General features: G+C 44.2%; 1 protein-coding gene across 1 annotated transcript in view; it reads left to right on the top strand.

The window, feature by feature from the left end:
* SV2B (synaptic vesicle glycoprotein 2B) overlaps positions 1-16077 on the top strand; it is a 178635-nt gene that overhangs the window by 109114 nt on the left and 53444 nt on the right. Inside the window, exon 2 of the mRNA XM_026510421.4 lies at positions 1241-2080. Within this exon, the coding sequence (XP_026366206.2) occupies positions 1540-2080 (541 nt within the window). The 5' untranslated portion in view covers positions 1241-1539. The remainder of the gene's footprint in view (positions 1-1240; positions 2081-16077) is intronic.

The raw sequence follows: 16077 nt of genomic DNA, 5'->3' as shown, positions 1-16077 counted from the left end.
ACTCAGACCCCACTAGCTTGAACCAGCCCTCTGCATGCTCGGTCATCTGCATTCTAAAGCTCTCCAGGTGACCTAATGTGACAGTCCCTCTAAATAGCATTTGGAAAGCACAGGCGCCATGGAAAGAACTGGCTTTGGGAATCAGTGGGTCTGGCGTTGAGTCCTAACTGTTTGATCTTGACCTAACTCCAGCTGAGCCACAGTACAAATACGTTCTTCCTCTTGTTTTGATTGTTGTGACAATTAGGGAGAAGGGACGTGACACATTTAGCACAGTTTCTGGCACACAGTAGGCTTCATGAAGTGATGGCTCCAAACCTTGTGAGAACTGCGATTCGAAGGATGGGATTGGGACAGGGCGTGCCAGTCGCTGGGCATGAGAATCAGCAGGTGGCCCCAGGGACTGGCCTTGGCTCTGATAATACCGGGTCCTGGTTTCTACAATGGGGACTAGAAAAAAAAAAAAAAAGAGTGACAATAATATCAAGGCTAAAATAATATTTCCCACACAGGTCTAGTACTGTCCCAAGCATTTCATGAACAACTTTACAAGTTAGCTACTATTGTTATCCCCATTTTACAGATGAGAAAACAGAGCCTCAGAGAGATATGAGCACGGTCCCATAGTCCTGATGTGGCAGGATCAAGCTCTCCAGCTCTGGACCTTCAGCAGCTCTTCCTGCCTAGTTAAGCCAAGTACGAGGTCAGAGTGGCCCTTGAACCACAGTGCTGAGTCTCAAAGTGAGCTGGGTCTTTGGAGAAATGTTCCTGGATATTTGCCACACCATCCTAGATATAAGATCGTATAGCCATCTCATAACAAAGTTAGAAAAGCTGGCATTTTTCCAACAGAAGCTGAGCTGTAATAAACCTGCCCTGTTACCAAAGGCTTGATAAATTCTAACAGAAAATCCCCTAACACAAAATCGTCTTGAATTGAGAACATTTTGCCCAATTTCTGTTCCCTTCTCTTGGAAGAATTGACCTGTTTTATGGGTTAATCAGCACCTCCAAAGGCCTCTCTGACCACTGTTGTTTCTCCCCTTCCCCTTTGTCTTACTGATTTGGTCCTTATTCATTTGATACGAATATAGATATATATTCATTTGATACGAATATAGATTTCCTCCACCCAACGCCTAGAGTGCTGGCATTTGTAAACATATTTGATTAATTCTGAGAGTATTTTCAGAATTTCTGTGTTTTGTAACACTCTCCTCTCCCTTTTCTGTACTCCCAGGGCATAACCTTCAGTAGCAGAACAAATCAGGCCGGCTAGCAAGCTGCCAAGTCCTGTGGGCTCCTTGTCAAGGAAAACAGCTGGCCCCATTTCGAATCAACATCTCCCCACAAAACACTGCTGGGTCACTGAAGGAGACCAGACCAGAATTTGGAACTTTCCAAAGACTTCCAATAGACATTGAATGCAAAAGGATACTTGCATTGTCTTTGCGTAAATCTGCTGTTTGGGAGACGAGAGGGAGAATCGCTCAAGAAGTCACATGAACAAATACTGCCTTTAACGCCTCTGCACATATAATGGATGATGGTTATCGAAACAGCCCAACCCTCTACCACGGTGCAAGAGATATAGCTCGAGAGGCGACTCGGCAGTACCGGAACCAAGGAATGGATGACTACAAGTATCAGGACAACTATGAGGGGTATGCCCCCAATGATGGCTATTACCGTGGCAACGAGTCCAACCCAGAGGAGGACGCACAGAGTGATGTTACAGAAGGCCATGACGAGGAGGATGAGATCTATGAGGGCGAGTACCAGGGCATCCCTCACCCAGATGACGTCAAGGCCAAGCAGGCCAAGATGGCGCCCTCCAGGGCGGATGGCCTTCGGGGCCAGGCCGACCTGATGGCCGAGAGGATGGAAGATGAGGAGCAGTTGGCCCACCAGTACGAGACCATCATTGATGAGTGTGGCCACGGGCGTTTCCAGTGGATCCTCTTTTTTGTCTTGGGTTTGGCTCTGATGGCTGATGGAGTGGAGGTGTTCGTGGTGAGTTTTGTCCTGCCCAGTGCAGAGAAGGACATGTGTCTGTCCAGTTCCAAAAAAGGAATGCTTGGTAAGTAAAAATTTCCAAAGATCATTCTCTTTGTGATATTAAATTATGAAGGGGAAAGAGCAGTGAAATTTGTATAGTACCTGTCACTATTGGGCACCTTAAATCTACCACGATGCCCTTGCAATGTTCTCACTTTACCTGCATTTGCCTTTAAGGCATTTTTGTATCTCAGAGAAAATTAATTGGCTCAAGTTTACCCAGCTAGTAAGTATTACAGCTTGGATCCCTACTCAGGTCTGTCTGACTCTCAAGTTCTTAGTCTTTTTCCAAATCTTATTGCCTTTTTGAGAGTCAGACCTCTCTCATCTTCATATTAAACCACCTTCCACATCCACATGACAAATACATTTTGTGAGTGGTAGACCAGAAGGCCTCTTTCTCTCAGCGCTCTCTGTGTCCTCTAGAAGCCGATGGCATCTGCTCCCAGTTTCTCTTGTATGTAACTGTTAGTGGGCTGCCTGCCCATGTACCTTGGGGATGCATGCTGGGCTGAGCTTACCCCCAGATCCCCTGCAGGCCACTGGGAACCACACTGTGAAGCACAGATGGAGTCCACAGGATGGAGGACCAGCCTTGCAAATCAGTAATGAGACTGGCACCATGAGAGCCAAGCCTCAGATATCAGGGCCTGAGACAAAGAGGATTTTGTGAAGTCAGAGAGAGGATGGGCACCAATGGTGTGGTGTAGAAGAGATTCATCATAATACAGACAAGGATTTGTCTTGGTCATGAAATGTCTTGGAAGCAAATCCATTCTCTAAATGTAAAGTCCATACAATTGATTATTTAGCAAACATACAGTTATTGAGAACTTACTGTGAGTCATGTTCCTAAGAATCTGCAAGAACTCAAAACCTATGTAGCAACTTAGTTCATTCATTCAACAAATATTTATTCTGTGTTTACTGTGTGCCAGTCTCTGTGCTCAGCCCTTGGGGAGAAAATATTGAACCAGATAGTCATAGGGACTCACACACAGCAGGACAAACAGGCATTAACAGACATAGAGAGTTACTTAATTACTCTAGGGATAAGTGCTATGAAATACCTTGTAGTACTCTCTTCCCTAGCACTTGCTTTAATGCAAGCATTGGCAGGGGCCCCTGGGTGGTGCAGCCAGTTAAGCATCTGACTCTTGGTTTCAGCTCAGGTCCTGATCTCAGGGTCTTGATCCCAGGGTCGTGAGATCGAACCCCTCCTTAGGCTCTGTGCTCATAGTGGAGTCTGCTTCAGATTCTCTCTCCCTCTCCCTCTGCCTCTCCCATTCGTGCTCTCTCTAAAATAAATAAATCCTTAAAAATAAAAAGCCAAACATTTTCTATAAAGACCCAGATAGTAAGTATTTTAGGCTTTGCAGGTCCAGATAGTTGTTACCACTACTCAACTGTGCCTTGGTAGCACAAATCAGCATAGACAATACGTAGACACACGGGTGTAACTGTGTTCCAATAAAACTTCATTTACGAAAAAAGACAAAGGGCTGGATTTAGCCTATGGACTGTAGTTTGCCAGCCCTGATTTAAAGCCACTCTAAATAAGATTGGGATATAAAATAAAGAAAACACCTGCAATACAGGGTTGTTCCTGGAAGCTTTTAAAATTTGTTTAATCCATTTATGCTTAACTAAGGGGCCATTTAAAATGATTTAACTGTGTCACATATGACCAGTTGGGAACTGAAAGAGACTGAGTATGTAAAAACAGAAGGAATGACTTAAGGAGCAAAGCTATCACCCAAAGTTTTTAAAACACCATTAGAATTTTAGTTGCTTTTTAAAATTGTATTTTTATTGAAAAAATTCTGCTATGTGCTTTTACGTTTGAATCCTTTTTTTTTTTTTTTTTTGGTAAGGGCAAAAAAACAAAACAAACTCCAAGCCCCAAACCAAACCATACAGTCCCCTGTTGATCTAAACATTACCAAGGCATTAATTTGCTTTGTGGTATTCTCAACTGAAACCCTGGGTCGCTGTTAGGCCAAATTGGCAATGTCAGGAACAATTTCACGCCCTCCTGGTCTCTCTGCCACCCCGGTGCTTGGCAACCTCATTAACGGAGCTGCGGTGTGACTGGAGCTCCTGGTGGCTCCCAGGGCAAATGCTGGGAGTCTAGGGAATGTGGTCCTACTCTGGAGAGCTCATAGTTGTGCAATTTTGCTTTTGGTGTTTGCCAAGAAGGGCAGGCAGACTACCTGAGCAGAGCTGGACTTCCTATGTCCTTATGGGCCGCTCTGTGTGGTCAAGGAGATGCATCCAGGCTGGTAGATGGTGGGAAGGTCTCCAGGGGCCAGCATTTCCACATGCTGTTTCATCTGACCTTCATGGTCGCTCTGGTGGTTCGAGGAGTTTCACCTCATTTGTACATGTCAGGAAACAGGCTCAGAGAGCTATATCGTAGGTTACGCAGAAAGTGCTGGAGCTGGGATTTCAACCCAGGTTTGTCTGATTTCAAAGTCTCCTGCCTTTCTCTCCTACATGGTTTTTGGAAAAGAGGTCATGGCGTGGGGCAGGCCTTCTTTCCACGTCATCAAGCACACCGTAGACTGCTTAGAGGACCATAGATTACTTCCAACAGAGAGGTGGCATGGTGTGAGAAATGATGGCGTGGGCGCTGGAGTCCGGCCACTAGGGTTTGGCCACTGGCTATGTCATTCATCAGTTAGTGACCCTGGGCAAGTCATAAATTCTCTGAGTTTCCCGTATGTGGAATAGGGTAATAATACATTTTGTGTGTGTGTGTGTGAGGACTAAATGAGATAAAGCTGGTAAAGCAACCAGCTCTGCGTAAGTCCTAAACAACTGTTCGTTCTTGCTATTTTGTATCTTGACATTCTCCTTCCCCGCATTTGCGACAAATTATAGTTACAGTGACATAATGGAGCGGCATGTGCCCTGGAGCCAGGCAGCCTGGGTTTGTAGTCCTTGCTCTGCCAATTCTTTGTAGGATGATTTGGGGGAAATGGCTTAGCTTCTCTGTGCCTTGGTTTCCTTGTCTGCAAAATGGAGATGACAAATGGGATTTACTTTATAGGGTTTTGTGAGGATTTAATGAGTTCTATGCATTTAACTTGCCTAAAACAGTGCTTGCACATAACTGGTGCTCAAGATATCTTAGTTATTATTATTGTTGTTGTTGTTGTTGTTGTTTATATAGTTGTTACTAAACTGATGGCTTGGTAATGATGCCCCCCAAATTCAGGGCTAGATCTACTCAGGTGATGACATTGCACATTTTTTTCAGGTCAAATTATTTTTTGCAGGCTTTTAAGGTCAAGCTGCCCTACGTTGGCTGGTGACAAGGCCCCCCTCCTCTGTGTTAACCCAGTTCTTTCTCTATTTCCTATCCCTGTGTGTGTGTTTGTGTGTGTGTGTGTGTGTGTGTGCATGCTTATGTGTGTTTAAGACTTAATTTTTTTAGAGCAGTTTTAAGTTCACAGCCAAATTGAGAAGAAGGTACAGAGACGTCCCTCATGGCTCTGCCCTTACACACGCCTAGTCTCCCCCCATTACCAATATCCCCCCCCCAGAGTGATACATTTGTTATAATTGTTTAACGTATGTGGACACATCATTGTCACTCAAAACTTGTACTTGACTTTGAATTTAGGGCTCACTCTTGGTGTTATACGGTCAATGCATTTGGACGAATGTATAATGACATGTATCTATTATTATAGTATCGTACAAGGTAGTTTCACTACCCTAAAAAAATCCTCTACTCTGTCCATTCAGCCCTTCCCCAACTCCGATCCCTGGAAACCAGTTTTTTTGTTTAATTGTTTCTGTACCATTGTGCTCTTTCCAGAAAGCTCTGTAGTTGGATCATGCAGTATGCAGCCTTTTCACATTGGTTTCTTTCAATTAGTAATGTGCATTTAAATTTCTTTCGTCTTTTCATGGATTGATAGCTCATGTCTTTTTAGTGCTGAATACAATCCCATTGTCTGGATGGACCGCTGTTTATGTATCCGTTCACCTACCGAAGGACATCTTGGTTGGTTCCAAGTTTTGGCAACTAGAATAAAGGCTGCTATAAACACCTGCATGCAGATTTTTGTGTGGACATAGGTTTTCAACTCCTTTGGATAAATACCAAAGAGAGTGATTGCTGGATCGTATGATAAGAATATGTTTGATTTTGTAAGAAATGGCCAAACTGTCTTCCAAAGTGGTTGTAGCATTTTGCATTCCCACCAACAATGAATGAGACCTCCTGTTACTCCACATTCTGGCCAGCACTTGGCATCCATGGTGTTCTGGGGTTTGGCCATTCTTATAGGGGTGCCTCCTTACTGTTTTAACTTGCCTTTCCCTGAGGACATACCATGTGGAACCTCTTTTCATATGCTTATTTATCGAATATGTATCTTCTTCTGTGTCTGTTAAGGTGATTGGCCCATTTTTAAATTAGGTTATTTCCTTATTGTTGAGTTTTAAGAGTTCTTTGATATTTCAGGTAGCAGTCCTTTATCAAGATGTGTCTTTTGCAAACATTTTCTCCCAGCGTGTGGCTTCTCTTCTCATTCTCTTCTTGACTCCTGAGTTTTTAGAAAGATGAGAGTTGAGCTCCTTCCAGTGTTGCATTTTGGTGGGTCACTCATTTAGAACTGTCTCACTTGGGGAAGAAAAAGTCTGTGAAATGTTGTTAGCATTGAAGGCCCTGCCCTGCTTAATGTCAGGTGGTTGGTCTCCTTCAAGACAAGGAGAATGCATTCATTTGTTAATGAAAACCTTCCTTCGTTATTATTTTTAAAATGACTGAATATTATCATGTGCCTGGATTCCCTCTGGTCGGTGGCCACATGAAGCAGGCAAGTCCTAGCACTTAGTGAGTTTTATTCTTTTATATACGTGTGCTAACTTATTAACATTATTATGTGAACGGTTTCTTGGTAGTTTGTTAGAAAACAAGAAGGAAAACTCTGCATACTACTTTTCTGGCCTAAAAAGTATTTTTCATGGAATAAAACTACTTTGTTTTCAAAGCCACGACTTCCTTACAAACAGTATATCAAAGAAAATCAATGCAAGTCCAGTCCTTTCAGTAACTGCTTGCTTTCAGAGTGCTTTTCAGAACATTTCAAGGATAGATGGGTCTAGCAAGGCCTGTCTGCACACTGCAGGGTAGAGCAAAATGCTTTTATTTATTGAAAGTCCATTAAAAAAAAGTTAAAATTGGGGAGGGGGCGGATATGCAATACTTAACTGTACCATGTACATAATTAAATTTATTTTTTTGCTGTTTTACATTCTGCTTTTTTTTTTTTTAATTTAAGTTCAATTAGCCAACATAGAGTATGTCCTTCGTTTTTGGCGTGGTGTTCAATATTCATTAGTTGCTTGTAACACCCAGTGCTCTGCTTTTTTTTTTTTTTTTTAATGCAAGTGTAGTTGACACAGATCAATGAGTTTTATTCTGAAGGCAGAGCTGGAGTTCACACAAGAGTTATAAAATATAAAACAGCACAGGGGAACTTGCAATGCCACATCCGATATTATCGCTCTGGCCCAAACATGAAGAAAACAAAGGCCGCGTAAGGGATGGAGCCTGAGATCGGGCTGCCCTGAAGTCTTTCTCTGAGATTCCACGATCTTAGGTGGTTGACAAATGAATTCATATTTCTTTTTAATGCCCTCTCAGGTCACATTGATGTATTTTCCAGTTATATGTAAAAAATCATTCAAAGAAATGATGTTAAAGGTAGGTTTAGTTCAGGATTGTGTTTGGTGTTTTCAAGTAACATCCACTTGTGGGCATCTCAGTGCCTTGTTCTCTTGCGTTTAATATTGGTGACACGTAGGGCAAACCAATGCCATCCTCCTCTGTCCACCTCGGGTCCCCTGACACCAAAGTTTCTCCATAATTGCAGAAGTACTCCTTAAGCTGGTGGATTCCCACCTTCCTGCTGACCGAAAGAAAGAGAGTCCCATTTTCAGGCATGAGTTCCAGTTTTGCCTTCAGGGTTTTGATTTCCTGGAAGGGTCTAGTTGCTTGGCGTGTATTTTACTGGCTCTCAGTGTTTCTTGCCATCTGCAGTGGGACAGCTCAGGGAGTCCTACTCTTCTGACAGTAATTTAGAACCTAACCAGGGACCCCTGGGGCTTGGTGTCCGTGTGATCTATAGGGCAGACACAGAGCAATGTCACACGGGTTGGATGCATTAGAATAAATTTTGAGCTCAATTTCCGCGGCAGCTCAGAGATGCCCTTACTACTCTGCTGTCATAGAAAATGATCCTTTAATTGTTTTATGTGTGAATTCGAGGTGGACATCAGGGCAGAACATTTGATTTATGAAGTACTTTTTCTTTAGCCCTGAATTCAGAGTGTCAGTTCCTGAAAGGAGGGGCCACTCTGGGCCCAGGGTCCTGCACAAAATATGTGCTCAGTAAGTACTTAGGTACCACCGTAAAAAAAAAATACTAAGGATGGTGAAATCCACTGCTAGGAATATATCTGTATCTGTATCTGTATCTATATATACATATATGTATGTTTTATTTATATAAGTTGTTTTTGTTTAGACTTTTTAGATGATGGGATTCTTTCGAATAAAAGCTAAGTGTTCCCTTAACAGAGTCCACACTAACCGCCATATTTAGGAGTATGGGCTTGATTCCACAGGCAGTGGGGAACTGTTTAATGAGGAGCTATTAAACCCCTTTGAGGAAGGGGATGGCAAGTTGGGACCTGTGTTTTAAGAGGGTCACTCTGCCCCAGTGGTTTTGGTACTGGGAGTGGTTCTAGAGGATGAGAATCTGAATTGGTTCTGGAGCATCTGGAATTAACTCTCCAATCTGATTAGATATGGACACGATTGTCTATTCCGTTGGTAAAGAGACTGCTGATTACCCAGGGTGTGATGTAGCAACAGAGATACGCAAACTATCATGCTTGGATACTCCTAATTAAATGCTTCGAAGAGGCAAGATGACCATGTACAGAATCCTTTGGAACATTGTGTCCAACTAGCGAGTATAATGAGCTTGGCAGAGTCAGAAGCAATCAGAACAGTCTGATTCACGGACACCGTGGTGTTTCCTGATGTGAAAAAAGGTAGGAAGCATACTGAATTCTCACTTGTTCTGTATAAGCAGAAAAATTCTAGGTAAAGTGAATAAAACTCCAACTTGTATCATAAGAACAGTGTCATGTCCATTTCTAGACTTGAGCCAGTTTACAGACCCAGAACCCCTGAATGAGGAAGCAGCTGAGTCTCCTTGAGGAAGGGTCCTGGTACACTACTGAAAACATTCTTTCTCCCAGGCTTTCCAATTGTGCACTGGGGAAAAGGACATAATCAGAACTTTTGAGGATGATGGGACATTGGCTCTGAACTGGCTCTAATTCCAGGGGTCCCAAACATCTCTGTGGTTCACCAGGCAGAGTAGGGGCTCATGGAGGTTAGGTGATCAATGGAGATTTAGCTCAGGTCCCTCTCACAGTGGGCCCAGTGGGTCCCCAAACCCTCCTGTGGTTATTCCCCCAGTTCTGGAGTGTGTCATTGAGGTAGACCTACTGAGCAACTGGCAAACCCCCACACTGATGAAGAATGGATTGTCAGGGAGACTAGAGGTAGGAGAGCTGACAGACAGTTGCTAGAATAGTCCAGGGGAGAAATACGCAGTCCCTGGACTGGTATGTAGAGGAAGTAGTAGACACCATGTGAGTGTTTTGAAAATTGAGATTTTTATAGAGAGCTTTAAAGTATTTCTGCTATAACTACCATTTTTCTTGTTTAATTTATGCAAGCAAGGAAGCAGAGGACCTAGGCAAAGAAAATAGCCCCTCTCTTTTACACTTTTCCACGGCCGGTTGTATTTATTATAAGATCAGTGCATTCATAGCAAAGGGTTGACTATGACAAAGCTGATGAGTAAACCCAGTATTGTTGTAACCAACATACAATGAATAAAAACAATTTTCTGTACAACCAACCAACCCATCGGCCAACCACCCATCCAAAAAACCAGCATCGTGTTCTCAAGATGAAGAGGTTTTTTTCACAATTAACCAAGGGGGGTTGGAAAACAAAAAACAACAACAACAACAAAAACCAACAACTCTTACAAGCAGAACTTCTTGCAAAGAAAACCCCCACTTTCATGATGTGGGATACAGATTAGTATGGGTTTAGCTTTGAGTGAGGCACTTTCCCACTTGTCTGGAGCTGTTTCGGTTTCGGTGCCTTTCCACTCGCTCCTACATCAAAGGACAGCACCTACCTCTGTCTCAAAGCCCTTGTGTCAACAGCCTCAAATTATTAACCGCTGCTGCAAATTTATGGATCCTGGCTTTTACTCTGATTTTCATCTAGGTTGACTCAAAGATATTTGGAGCTTATGCATGTGTAGTTTTCAGTTCTACATGGAGTACATAGCATTGTCTGGGGGGGGGGGGGTGAGAGAGACAGAGATAGAGACACAGACAGAGAGAGACACAGAGAGAGAAGGGAGCAGGCAACAGAGGATGGTATTTAGCTCCCAGGGTCGCTGGGAGAATGAAATGGAATAGCTCAGGCTAACCGTGCAGCTCAGTATGTGCATACAGTAGGCGCTTAGTCAGTGTTCCTCCTGCGCCTCTGATCCATCCACAAAACCTGATGTTTTGGCTTCTCACTTGTTTTAACCTTGGTCGGGGCAAGGAGAGCTCAGCAAGTTCTGTCTATTCTGCTTACAGAACATCTCCTTTGGCAATAAGATCTTCAAAGACTTGAAGGATTTTTTTTCCCCCTCCACAGTTATGTGCACATTTCTCCAGACCTTGTAAATAAAAGGTGTTGGGTAATTATGGACTTAACTAATCATCAAAATAAAAATGTTGTAGTTATTTATTAATATTGACCTCCTTAGATTTATATTTGTCCCCACCATGGAAAACTTTAGCAAATAAAAAAGCTCATAAGGCTGTTAATCCGCATATTTGAAAATAAAATTCCCAGACCATGGAAAATACAGTGGGAATGAATGAGGGGAATTCTTAAGTGAACTTGTGTATTTATTACAAATGGAGGGGAAGTTGCAGGGTTGGGCATGGGCTCAATATATATAAGTAGCCCAATCCCTGTAAAAGTATATAAAGCTTTTGATGTCAGTTGTCTAATCAAGGGGAATCTGGCATGGATCTTTCACAGAACCCTCATGGGCTTCATTCTGGTTCTATATTGCTGCGTATCAACAAACAAACTAGCAAACATTCCTTGTAGAACCAAAATCCTCGCACCATTTCCTTGGCTAATGAACCTGCAGTCTGGGCAGACATCTGGCCTCTGCTCTACTTGGCATTTCCTGGGGCAACGGGAAGGTAGAGCTAGAATCATCTGAAGGCTCACTCACGCGTGGCTGGTGCCAAGGCGGGGAAGACACAAACAGCTGGGGGCTGTTTATGTTATATGGCTTCTGTATGACAACATGGCAGCTTCGAGATGGCTGGATTTCATGCTTGTTGGCTCAGGGTAGCCAAGGTGCCTATCCTGAGAGAGAAAGACAAGCAAAAGCCATATATTTAAGTTTTTATTTAAATTCTCATTAGTTAACATACGGTGTCATATTAGTTTCAGGTGTATAATATAGCAACTCAACACTTCCATACAACACCCAGTGCTCATCACGACAAGTGCCCTTCTTCGTCCTCATAACCTATTTCCCCCATCCCCCCCCCACCTCCATTCTGGTCACCATCGCTGTGTGCTCTATAGTTAAGAGTCTGATTCTTGGTTTGCCTCTCTCTCTCTCCTCTTTTTTTTCCCCTTTGCTCATTTGTTTTGTTTCTTAAATTCCACATATAAGTGAAATTTTATGGTATTTGTCTTTCTCTGACTCATTTTGCTTAGCATAATACTCTCTAGATCCATCCATGTCGTGGCAAATGGCAGGATTTCATTCTTTTTATGGCTGAGTAATATTCCAGTGTGTATATACCACCGATTCAAGGGGATGCCTACACCCCAATGTATATAGCAGCATTATCTACAATAGCCAAATTATGGAAGCAGCCTAAGTGTCCATTGATTGATGAATGGATAAAGATGTGATAGATTGATAGATAATAGATAGATAGATAGATAGATAGATAGATAGATACCCATATTGGTTTTTTGTGACAAAGTCTGAGAAGGTAGACAATGTCACTTCTTCTGCATTCTATTTGTTGAGGCCGTCATAAAGACCTTCTGCATTTCAAGAGGGAGGGAAAATAGACCCCATCTCCTGATGGGGGAGTGACAAGGTTCTGGTGAGCAGGGAGCAGGAGGGACCAGAAATATTGCTGAGCCATTTCGTGCAGTACAGTCAGTGACTGACCTTTTCTTTTATTTTTTTTAAGATTTATTTATTTTTTGAGAGAGAGAGAGAGAGAGCATGGTGGGGGGGAGGGTCAGAAGTAAAAGCAGACTGCCTGCTGAGCAGGGACCATGATGCGGGGCTCCATCCCAGGACCCTGGGATCATGACCTGAGCCGAAGCCAGACGCTTACCCAACTGAGTCACCCAGGCGCCCCAGCGACTGACTGTTTCGAACCAGTCCTCTCGGTGGCCCCTCTCAACAGCACATGTGATTGCCATGTGGGGGCTAGATAATTCTCTGCTCTGGGGCTCTGTCTTGGGCATTCAAGTTTACTAGCAGGATCCCAGGCCTTTACCCCACCAGCTTCCCGAAGCACCCAGCTCCCACTTAGGACAACCAAAAATATAGACAGATGTTGCTAAGTGTCCCCGGGGAGGGGTGTGGTGGGGGTGAGGGAATCAGCTCCAGAGGCGAACCACCTCTTGATGAGTATTCTCAGCCCTGGCTGCCCATTAGGTCACCTGAGGAGCTGTTACAAAGAAACGGGCCCTGCTCTAGCATAAGGAGGTCAGAATCTCTACGGGTGAGATGTGGGCATAGGCATTTGCTAACGGCTCCCTGGTGACTGTGGTGCAGCCAGGGTAGAGAACTAGGTATTTTACAGACGCTCAGAGGTAGTGGGAGCTGCAGAGAGGCTTTTTGCTTATTGTGCTCTGCAGGAACTGTCCTCCAAAGGCTTCCTTCTTATGTTTGCGATGATAGTTGCGATGTTAGCACGCGCCTTGACCAGCATGAAAACATGGGGTTGCATCCGAAAATCACGTGTCCTTTTGCACAGTGCTTTACAGATCTTCAGTGGTGTGCACGGATACTCTGAATTTTAAATGACCCCATGAAGTGGCCGGAGCAATAATCTCCCATTTACATGACGAGGGAAATGATGTCGGAGATCTTAGGTGATGCGTGCTGGCCCGCAGTTCAGTTTTCCTGTCCCGTTTGTCACTCACTGCCACTCGTCTTTCTAGTGATGAGGCTGGGTGGCTCTTCTCTTGCACAGATATATTCACAGAGAGCCACAGGAGAACCAACGCTAAAAAGTCAGTTATTTCCCAGTGCCTGGTACAACCTCTGTGACCTTTCTTCTCATTTGAAAGCCAATTATAATAATTACACTTCCACCTCCAAGGGCTACAATCTGATAAGCTCTTCCCTTGTAACCATTCTGCACTAGGCATTTTATATATGACATTTCTCACCCTTATGGCAACCTGCAAGGAAAGCATTGTTTTCAGCATTTTACAGATGGAAAAGTTAGGCTTCAAGAGGTTGAAGTAACTTGTCAAAAGTAGTTAGTGATACATCTAGGATATGAAACCAGTGATTAGGTCTGACTTCAAAGTCTATTGCTTCTCCTTTCCCTTGCTGTCCCATCCATGGAAGTTGTTTCTAGGTGCCTGTTGACCTTAAATAACCTTTTATGTAAAGTGCATCACTCTGGTACGATGCAAGCATGGGGCCTGCATGGGAGTGTTGGAGTGGGGTACAGCCCATCTCTGGTACGATGCAAGCATGGGGCCCCCATGGGAGTGTCGGAGTGGGGTACAGCCCATCTCTGGTACGATGCAAGCATGGGGCCCCCATGGGAGTGTCGGAGTGGGGTACAGCCCATCTCTGGAGGTGAGAGCAGGATGTAGTCCATGTTCCAACCAGCTACGCTAGAAAGGCAGGTGCTGATTTTACTGGGGACGCACAGCAGTCCCTGAGGCATAGGCCGTCAGCCCAAGTAGGCTGTCCAGAGAGTGAAGAGCAATGCTGTGCTCCTGTATCAGGCCACGGGAAGGCTCCCAAGGAATGATCTATCACCCTGTAGAGACCTGAGCAACAGAGGCGAAAAGAACTCCCCCAGGCCCCAACTGCAAAGAATCATGTCAGATGTGGAGCTCACAACTGCTCAGCTAAAATGGTCCTTTGTAGGCCAGTGGGTGTAAAAATCCCTCTTTATTTATAAATCACGGGCAGCACAAGCCCAGATGAGCTGGTTTTCACTTTGCAAAGGATTGTTTTAGTTTCCAGAGAAAGTCTCAAATAGTATCAGGGCAGGGAAGAGGGGAGGGAGAGTCAGATAAAGGATCCTGGGATTGTAATCGCCTTTGACATGCCCCATGGGGTCCACTGAACGGACTGAACGCGAACACCTTCCGCTCCATGGGGGCTCGCTGGGGCTGCTCAAATGTGCAGAGTGAGCGTTTTCTGTTTCACTGCTGGAATTTTTGCTGACTCAGAGGCGTGCATCAATCTCTGCTGGGGACGTGAAGGAAATGTCCCAGAGAAGTTTCATCCTTTCCTTGGCCCCTCTGCCTCACCTCCCTTGGGTCCCAGAAAGGGAAGTGTATCCTTGAAAAGAGATGTGATGACAAATTATAAGGCATAAGCCATTAATTATAACATTATAGAATCAACTAATATTAGAATCGAAAAGGATGAATGAGAACTCCTAGCATGCCCTTCATTTCTAACTGGAGGGAACTGAGTCCCAAGAGGAAGTGAGTTGGTCAAGGTCAGATACTCTGAGACTGGGGCCTGGGGCCCCTGACTCCCGGCATAGAGCTCTTTCCTCTCTACCAAGTTGTCTTGCCTTTTGCTCTTGAGAAAGACTATATAAATCAATCAGATGATCTTTTATCTATGATTTCTTTTCTGGGAGGCAGTATGTGTCTCGGACGCATTCAGTTGCTGATAACAATGGCTTTGAATCATAGAGATATTTATTATTTACTTATCAAGAATTCCCAAATTCGTGGTTCCAGGGGTGGGTCAGGGGTTCACCGATGTCAGGGCATAAGGCCTGGCGTCTCTGTCATTCTCCTTCCCTTTCCTCATGGTCACAAGATGCTCACTGTAGCTCTAAGCTGTCCATCCTCCCATACTGGCTTTCCAAGCAGAAGGTAAGAGATGGTGGCAAGAAAGTGCTTTTTCTGCTTTTATCAGGCACAAAACTATTGCCCAGAAGTCTCTGACAAATGTCCCCATATGTCTTATTGCTTGAATAAATCACTGACAAGAGGAATTGGATGGAGATGGCCATCTTAAATTAACTGTGATCCACCCCCTAAGCTTGAGTATGGACATAGGGGGGCAATTTCTCTGAGCATATTTTAATACCTAAGGGCCCCTTCTTCTGTCTCCAGTTCACTCTGTGTAGTTCTCCAGCCCCTCCCGATGTTCAGCCTCAAGGACACCTTCTAGTTTTCCTGGTGCCTGCCCCCCACATGCCCCCGCTGGTCCTTCCCAGTCTCTGCTGCTGGCTTTTCTTCATCTTTCTGACCCTTAAACATTGGAGCATGTCAGTACTTGGTCCTGGGATCTCTTCTCTATTGTCCTTTCTTTGGGGGCTCTGGTCGTCTCTGCTTTAAATACCATCCATTCTCTTGGCTCTACCTTTAAAACAAATCCAGAATCCAGCCACTTCTTACCCCTCTCACTGCTACCTACCACCCCGGCCCATGCTGTCAGCATCGCTCACTTGGAATGTAGGTCATGGCCTTCTCACTGGCTTGTCTGATTCCACCTTTGGAAGGAGAATCGCTGTGAATGGGTGATCAGAGAAGGCCTCTGAGAGCCTGGGGCTGGAGTATGAGAAGGGGCCACCCATGCAAAGATATCAATAAAGAGCATACTAAGTGCAACAAAAAACAGTGTGAAGACTGAGATGAGA

The sequence above is a fragment of the Ursus arctos genome, unplaced genomic scaffold (genome assembly GCF_023065955.2).
Source record: "Ursus arctos isolate Adak ecotype North America unplaced genomic scaffold, UrsArc2.0 scaffold_28, whole genome shotgun sequence".
NCBI classification, from domain to species: domain Eukaryota; kingdom Metazoa; phylum Chordata; class Mammalia; order Carnivora; family Ursidae; genus Ursus; species Ursus arctos.
The sequence above is the reverse complement of the archived record's forward strand: the minus strand, read 5'-3'. Positions and strand labels throughout refer to the sequence as shown.